The 8,348-nt window shown below is 39.4% G+C and overlaps 1 protein-coding gene across 4 annotated transcripts; it reads right to left on the bottom strand.

Annotated features, from left to right (window-relative positions):
- Window positions 1–1,931: 1,931 nt before the first annotated feature.
- akr1a1b (aldo-keto reductase family 1, member A1b (aldehyde reductase)) lies at window positions 1,932–7,323 on the bottom strand. Of its 4 annotated transcripts, none has more exons than XM_032526468.1 (9): window positions 7,285–7,323; window positions 5,735–5,830; window positions 4,884–5,003; window positions 4,660–4,811; window positions 4,169–4,364; window positions 3,855–4,054; window positions 3,381–3,453; window positions 2,468–2,554; window positions 1,932–2,192 (listed from the first exon to the last, which is right to left on the bottom strand). In XM_032526468.1, the coding sequence occupies exons 1-9, from the start codon at window positions 7,306–7,308 to the stop codon at window positions 2,127–2,129; spliced, it is 1,014 nt and encodes a 337-aa protein (XP_032382359.1). In that variant the 5' UTR covers window positions 7,309–7,323; the 3' UTR covers window positions 1,932–2,126. The 4 variants fall into 4 exon arrangements, with proteins under 4 accessions (XP_032382359.1, XP_032382362.1, XP_032382358.1 ...); XM_032526471.1 differs by lacking the exon at window positions 7,285–7,323 and adding an exon at window positions 6,836–7,079; XM_032526467.1 differs by lacking the exon at window positions 7,285–7,323 and adding an exon at window positions 6,694–6,816.
- Window positions 7,324–8,348: the final 1,025 nt, after the last annotated feature.

The following is an 8,348-nucleotide window of genomic DNA, read 5'->3' as shown; positions in this document are numbered from 1 at the left end:
CCGGTGACTTTTGTCTCATTATCTTTGTCTCTCTCCGGTTCTCTTTTCATCCCTGTTAGAAACGTTTTCATGTCGGGGGTTGTTATGTTGAATAACGGAGGCTACAGACAGAACGCAGCCGGAGCTTTCTGTTGACTCAACACCGCTAACCAAGGCAAACCTGTTGTCTTGTAAGTCGTAAAATGTTGCTCTGTCGCAAACGTGACAGAAGTAACTGTAGTGGATGCACAATTACACTTTATACTAGTACGGCCAAAAAAAAAAGCCTGTTCCCCAGAGGCGGTGCGATACCTGGGGGGGCGCGTGTGACACGCGCCCCCCCCAGGTATCGCACCCAAAGGGGGCGCGCCCCACTATTTGAGAAGCACTGTTTTAAATGATGAAAAATTAAAGTTTACTTGTTCCAGATAACAGGGTGCTGTAGTACAATTAGCAGGAGACAAGTTAAAATTGAGTAAGTTTGGAGACACTACCTTATTTAATCATTATATTGATAGCCTACATATTTTAGTTTTATCTCTTTTCTGTGTTGTAGTTCGTAGACTAAGCTCTCTGACTCTCAACAACAGAACTAAACAGAGCTGAATTAGCACAACTTTCATGCCTTTCTGTCACATCTACAGCAGTCAGATTCACTGTGTTCACTCAGAATAAATCATGTCACATGGGTATGCACTTTTAAAGACATTTTGAACATGTTTAGAGGCTAAAAAACAGTAATGGGAAAAATAGCGTTACTTTTTTCAGTAATGAGTAATTTAATTGATTACTCTTCCTATCTTAATAACGCTGTTACCGTTGCTGCCAAAAAATGCGGCGCATTACTATAATTTTGTCACTTTGAGCCGAGAGACAAAGACTTTTCTAACTTTTCTTGCTAAAGAATTCCCACCATAGTCAGAAAACAGGCACTATGACTCCAGAGTGGCTACTCGCTCCGAAGCTAATCGCTGTCCCTTTCTCACTTCTCCCTCGCTCTATCACCCACACACACCAGCGCGAAAGTATCAGGCCACTTGTTATTTTCACTACAAAGAGTGTATATATATTTATTTATTTTTGCCATAGTGCTTATAAGCATTATTTAATTTTGCCCAGTTGTGGCCTGTTAAATAATTATCAAAAATTCCAAAACATCTGTTATTTGTATCAATCCACTAGACATAATATCTACATACATGGCATTTCATTGGAGGCTATTCTCACTTTGTCCCACACCGATATTAAGAGTTTAGATTTGTGTAGTTTCTGTTAATAATGTACTGTTATTAAATGTCCATTTCATTATAATATTCAGATTTACCATAAATAATTGCAAATGTATTTTATGTTCCATTAAAGAGGGTGGGGTCACATTTGAACATTTAAAAATGTACTTAAAAGTAAGGCATTGGTTACTTTCTGAAGTAACTAGTTACTTTTATAATTTGTAACTAATTTAATTTACTTTTTGGAAGAAGTAACTAGTACTTAAAACTAATGACTTTTTAAAAGTAACTTGCCCAACACTGCTAAAATCACATTTAAAACTTGCCTGGTTTAAACCTGTTGGGTGCTAACTCTAGCAGGAAGATAACACGGTGTAGACAGCACCAATCTCCAGCAACTCTCCTTTCACAACCGTGAATCCTTGACCATTAGTAAGCCTGCAAAAAATCCTATGTCAAAGTTTACCTGGAGAACAAAACATGTGTTTTCTTAGTCACACTACTACTGAAAAAATTCAAGTTCTACTCATATTGTAGTTTTTAAATGTAGTTTTAGATTGACAACACAAACAATTAAAAATCTTAGACATAAACCTCACCATCTGCATTACAGTATTAAAAAATGTATTTAACTCCCGTTTTATAGTTGTCACACTGTACACCACATTGTTCAACAAGGGTTCAGTTATGAATATCAACTGTTTAAATAAAGACACCTGCAAGTGAAGTAACAAAATATTTATTTAAAAAATATGTATGTAGTATACATACCTGATTTTCCATTATTTATCACAGACAATAACTTGAATTGTTTTCTGAGGAGCAGGATTTGACATAATCTGAAGACATATTTATTAGTGATGTAGAGGGTGGTGTTGAGGTTGTTAAAGGCACAAATTCAGTTTGGAGTGTGAGTCGTCAGTAGGGGTCGTTAAAAGGGTAGTGAGGATGCCCTGCATCTCTGGGAACATGTTCTCCTTCCACCTGCAACATCCAAACCAAAGTTAAAAAGTCTGCTTTTCCATTACACACTTGGGGCTTTTGTCTTGCAAAATGCTGACATTGAGGGCTGATACAGATATTTTTTTTAAACCAATGCTAACATCCAAGTCTTTTGAATTTAACCCTTTATATAAGAATAAAAACGCTTTAGAAAGAGAAAATTACCACCTATTAAAATCATTCTTAGACCAGGACTTGTTCTTTTAATAGCACAGGCTCCATAGCCATAACAAATAAATTACAAAGAGCCCACTTACTTGGATCATTGGTACAATGTACCGCCAGCCTTTGTGCAGGGCTGTAATACTTTTAATTTCCTCTTCTTCAAGGATAAAGTCAAATACCTAACAAAGAAAGTGACAATCAACACAACATACTTTACTATGGTAAACTACTTGAACCACAGTATAATATATATGTGCATAGTTTCTTCAGCATAATTAGCTTTTAAGTACCTAGAAAAAAAAAAAAAGGAATTTTAAAAATTATAAAATTTAAAAAATGTCATTAAATCAGGAGTAGGCCGTATTTGTTAGCCTTGTTTGGCAAAACATCCACAATAATATTATAGCATATTGTAAGTCAAGTGGTCTGAGAGAAAACTAGACTGCTTTGCCAACTTGGCACTGTTTTCAAGCTTTACAAAATCTATCCCAGAACAGGAGATGTAGGCCAATCACAAGTCATTTCAAAGAGCAAGAGCATTCCTATTGGCTGTACTACAAATGCAGATGCACATCCCAGTCCCTTCGGGGAAAGTTCTGCCAAAATTGTCACGGCTGCAGCTAATTTGAGTTCATGATGATGTAGCTAGCCTTGAATCATAGTAAATCATCTCAAATGGCTTTTTTTTTTAATTGCTATATAACAGCATTGGGATAAAATGAAAGACTAGTACTCAAACAGGTTACTGTAGGAAGTCTGTACATTTGCCCAAGCTTGTCTGAGAGAAGGGGCTGGACAGAGTTGGGAGATGGAGAGCTGCAGAAGGTCGTCTCACTTTACTTCAAATTCAGGAGTTTTATTTTTTCTATTTCATTTTGTTAAGCACTTTGGATACCTGCTGGTAATTGTAAAGTGCTATATAAATAAATTTTGATTGATTGATTGATTTTGCATTTTTGCCTCATGATTTGGAAATGAATTGCTATGACTTAAGTTTTACACCACCTGAATGTTCTCTTTGATACGGGACTCTGTCACACTTTTGGGGATTGCTACCACTCCTCTTTGTGTCTGCCACCTGCAAATACAACAAACTTGTGTTGAAATGTGCAATCACTGAAGCCTTTCTTAACCCTACCAGTGTATATTTAAGACCTTTTACTACAAATCAAGTACACCATGTGTAGACAAATAAAAGCAGTCTGCACTTGCACAGAACAATTTGGAAAATGACCAGTAGTAAAGTACACAAATGATTTATTTTAGTTGGCTACAACATGCAAAAAATAACAAGATGGCCACATCAGTTTTACTGTATATACTAATAACCCTGGATTTTGAAGTTATAATTGTTTTAAGATCTTACATTTAAAGAAATCTAATCTCTAAAATAGCATGTGACATGTTATTTGTTTCATAAAAAGAAGAAGTAGAAAAAGCACATTGCTATCTAATCAGTTAAGTGAAGAGAAAAATCACCTCAGGATAATCTGAGCAGGGGACTTTTTGTATTTCTCTGCTAGTGCAGCAATCACAGGCTCCTGAAGCAGAACAGGTTCATCTGGATGTTTCCAGGCCCGGTCAGGAGAGCCCAGGGGGCTGTAGGCTGTCATCACCAGGCCCCGGTCATGACAGTGGGCCAGCAGCTCTACCTGAGCCAAATAAGGGTGACTCTCTACCTGCCCAATAAGAACACATACTTGTGTTATCTGTAGCTTTCGCAAAACCAAACTTGAGACGAGCAACAGAGGTGTTCACACTTAACCTTTCTCCTTATCACAAGCACCCTCTACCTGTAGGACAGTGGGTTTAATTCTGGCAATTGACAGGATGTCATCTATCTGCCTACTGTTGAAGTTGGACAAGCCGATGGATCTGACAAGGCCCTTCTCCACCAGCTTCTCCATGGCAGCCCATGTCAGCTTGTAGTCTATGTCATCATACAGCAAGGTACCGTCCTCCTTTTTGGGGAAAGGAACATCTCCTTGTCTAGGAGATACAAAATGAGAACACAATTTAAAAGAAAGATGAAATGCAACCAATGACAGACTCAGGTGGAAAACAAGTATAATTGTAGTTTTTGCTTTTCATTTATTTCCTTAAGAAAATACTCAAATTCCTGTCAAAAATATTTTCAAATACTGTCCACAATTACAGTAACCCATTTTGTTGTCTTGGGATAACAATTTAGCATGTTAATTTGCTTGTTATGTCAAAAAAAGGTGGTGTTCTCAGAATAACGAGTTAATCATCATTTTTAGACCTTTGTAGAGATTGAGCTTACTGGAAGGCGTAGGGCCAGTGGATGAGGTAGAGGTCCAGGTACTCCAGCTTCAGGTCCTTCAGAGTCTTCAGGAGAGCTGGCTCCACAGCCTCTTGGTGATGGCAGGTATTCCACAGCTTGGATGTGATGAACACATCCTCTCTTCTCAGGGCCTGACAGACAACACGTTGTATATTGTTTGATATACTTTGAGATTTTACTGCAATTTGGTGAAGCTGTTTTACCTTGCCAGGGCCAAATGTTTCATGCAGGGCTTCTCCAATTTCAACTTCATTGCCATAGACAGCTGCACAGTCAATATGGCGAAAGCCAGCCTCCAATGCCCAAATAACTGCTTGTTTCACCTGTGACAGTGGGAAAAATAGGACAACTGTGGTTAGCAAAATGTAGATAGACATTACATACCGTACATCTCTGTCAATGTATTTACTACAGCATTGGATTCTTTTAGCCAATTGGGAAAGCAGTATGTCCAATATTGACATAACTTTATAAAGTTGATTATTGCAAGACTTGTTAGTAAACAGATGCCTATTTACACATCCAGCAACATTAGTATTTATTCATGTGTCATTAGTATGTATTCAAGTTATGTGTTTGTAAGTCTAAAAATACAAGTAATATTTACTCTCCTTTAGCTCTGTTTTGTCTCCACCAACTCCTAAGGAAATGTCTGGCTCTATACCTGCTTAATGTTTCCTTATGTTCACCTGCTACCTGCTAACTTTTTCTGCTGTTTGCTAAGCAGATAGTGTGCAGGGAGTTTATCAAGAGACTTTCTCACTTAAAACTGCTGCCTGATGTTAATGAAACAGAGGTTAATAAGCAGTGAGGCAAAAGCAAAAAAGTAGCGGGCCTCAAAACCAAAATGAGTTGTTAGAGGCTAACATACTCACAGAAGCTGTAAAGTTGTTAGAGGCTAACAAACTCACAAAAAGCTGCAAAGTCTACTAATAAATGAGGAGAAATGAAATTCAGACAACAGCTGTTTTATATTTATCCGTTAGAAGGAAATCATATAAAATGTCTATTTTTCAATCAAATTTTTTAAGGAGGATGTAAGAGTAGTCTCTACCTTTCCTGACTCACTTTTCCATGTCCCTAGTCCAAGGAGGGGCATCTTCCGCCCCGTGTTGAGAACTGCAAAGTCATTCATGACTCTCAGAAGCACCTTGAAAGGTAAAGTAGAGCATGAAACAGTCACTGAATTGAGCTGCTTGGCTTACTCAGATGTTTAAAACTGTATGTAAAAATACTCGTATTAACTCAGTTCAGCTATATTTTGACTATGGCACTGGATATATATGTTGTATACTGTTCCACAAACTGTAACAAGAAAATGCAACAAGCAAACAGTGGCAAAGGGTGCCGCACGGTAAAACTTGAAGGGCACTCTAAGAGCCCAGACCTCCCCCAAAGACTTGCCCTATTTCGCAATGTTAACAAAAGTAAAAAATAATATGTGTATCTGCCCCGTGATCCTGATTTGTAGTGCCGCTTTGCTCGGCAGATCTACGTGTGTCGAAACGAATGTCACTCGCTTGCCACAGTCCTGACACCTGCCGCAGTCTTGCAACAGTTCTCACACCAGTCACATACCATACCGCTGAGATGCCAGTGCCACTCGGAAGATCTCGGTCCTGCGGTCTTTTTTAGGGTCCAATTCAGGCACTGCTTTAGCTCTGATCGGCAGTTAACAGGACACGCCTAACGTTATTTGTGCTCGTGGTTACTACAGTCCCGTACTATATTCTTCCTAAAAAAATACAATAATGTTTAAACCTCTGGTAACATTATGCCATTTTAAGATTTTCCATCTGATCACTGGTGATGACGTCCGCTCATATTCTTGAGCTAGCTAGCAAACAAGAACTGTCCATCCGCTCAGGCCTTGTTAGAATAACGTTATCTGGAAGCTTTAGCTTCTCCTGAAATAGACTCTCGCACTTGATTTAGCGTTACTTACGTAATCCGTTTTTTTAATCGGAATCGGATGTTAGCCATTTTCAAAGTTTTCGATTTAACGCTACTCTCCCGCTTGCCATTGCCAAAACATAAACGACGGAACATCTGCTTTAAGACCTGACATTTGATGACTGCATGGTCGGTTCAGAGAAATTATATAACATTAGCTAGCTGGTCATCAGCGGTTCTCCCCACAGTTTAAGTCACTTACTGTTTCAAGATTTAAAAAAAAAACCCCTGCAACTTCGAACAAGGATTCTTGTAGTCCTAAGCATAGACAGTTAAAGAACTGGACCAACAGATCCTGTTGTTCAGGACGGAGACCAGTGAAGGAAAATAGAAGCACTTTTCCGGTGATGGCTAGGCTTTACTGCGCAGCCTCCAACTGAGCTTGACGACGTAGTTGTGACGTGGGCAACGTGTCTGAACGTTGTAAGTGTTCTGGTAGCTATGGCAAGCCCTTTTAACATTTAAAAGCTAAGTTCGACTATCCGGAATTAACATTGTAGATAGCAATAACGTCTTTATGACTAGTCATAATTACATTTCGGATAGTTGCAATCAGTGATGTAGTGGAGGCTAAACGCACGTAAACGCCGTTTATGCACCTCTCAAAATTCGGAAATGGCGTTTACCCACCTCCAAAGTGCGTTTACCCACCTCATAGCCTATGTCCAAAGCCATTCTAAATTACAGTTATGTCGTTTTAGTTTCATATTGTTCATATTAGTTTCATAGGTGTTAAACCTAAAACGAAGTCCATATTGCGCTGCATTACTGTCAGTGTTGACTAATCTCTTGCGGTGTTTGGGGTTGGCCAGCGTTGCCTTCCAGGCAGCGCTACCTGTAATGTACTAGGATTGGCAATGGTTGGTGCCTTGACACGGTCGCAGCGCTGCTGGAAGTCAAAGTTGAGGGCTTAAAACATAAGCAGGAAGCGGCCGCTAAAGTCAAAGATTCGTCAGTCATGTCATACTATCCTACATGTGTTATGATGATGGGTTTGAATGGTAAACATGTGACTTTATGTCAGATTGTTGTGTCTTGCAAAAGTGTGTGAAGCATTAATATGTGTAGACTTTGGGGACTTGAGAAGAGGTTTGCTCTGTGTGTCCGTTTAAATAATTGTTTTATGTATGTCATTTTATTGTGGTAGCTGGAAAAAACTGTTTCACCACACTATTTTGTTAATCATTAGTTGGTTTGAGTATTTTGTTTAGAGTAAAAGGTCTTTGTTCCAGCTGTGTGTGATTTTTGCACATATTTTGTTGTCTCGTTTTGTCATTAGTAACTTATAGATTTCACCATATATTCCTTCTAGGTCTTTTACAACAGAACTTTTGTTAATGTTGACTGATACGTTGTGGACCCTATGGGAACCAGTGTATTGCCTGTAGCAATGTCCTAGGGTGCACGGGGCCGTGGCCCCTTCCCCGGTGATCGCGTCGTGGTCCACCTGTCGCGTTTAGTTCCCCACCTCTTTTTTTACCACTACCCCTCTGGTTGCCATTGTCCTTCAGTCTTGTAACGTCAATTGTGCACTAGCACCGAACCGATAGTATCGTTTTCCGTTTGCTGGCCCCACCTGAATTCACGCTCTCCCCTGCTAGATTCTGCACGTTACTCCCGCGTCCACACTTCATGACATTGCGCTCATTGTCCATTCCGTTTGCCTCGGCCCCCTGCCCGTTCCTGTCTTCACCGTCCTTCTGCTCGTGCCGGTG

This window comes from Etheostoma spectabile, chromosome 9, assembly GCF_008692095.1.
Source record: "Etheostoma spectabile isolate EspeVRDwgs_2016 chromosome 9, UIUC_Espe_1.0, whole genome shotgun sequence".
NCBI lineage: Eukaryota > Metazoa > Chordata > Actinopteri > Perciformes > Percidae > Etheostoma > Etheostoma spectabile.
The sequence above is the reverse complement of the archived record's forward strand: the minus strand, read 5'-3'. Positions and strand labels throughout refer to the sequence as shown.

What these genes read in the sequence shown, in the direction of transcription:
- akr1a1b (XM_032526467.1), bottom strand. Translation starts at nt 6,729, where the DNA reads ATGTTCCGTCGTTTATGTTTTGGCAATGGCAAGCGG. An exon ending in TTAAACCCACTGTCCTACAG is followed by an intron (nt 4,055 to 4,168) that starts GTAGAGGGTGCT and finishes CTTATTGGGCAG; the next exon opens with GTAGAGAGTCACCCTTATTT. An exon ending in CCTGCTCAGATTATCCTGAG is followed by an intron (nt 3,454 to 3,854) that starts GTGATTTTTCTC and finishes TTGTATTTGCAG; the next exon opens with GTGGCAGACACAAAGAGGAG.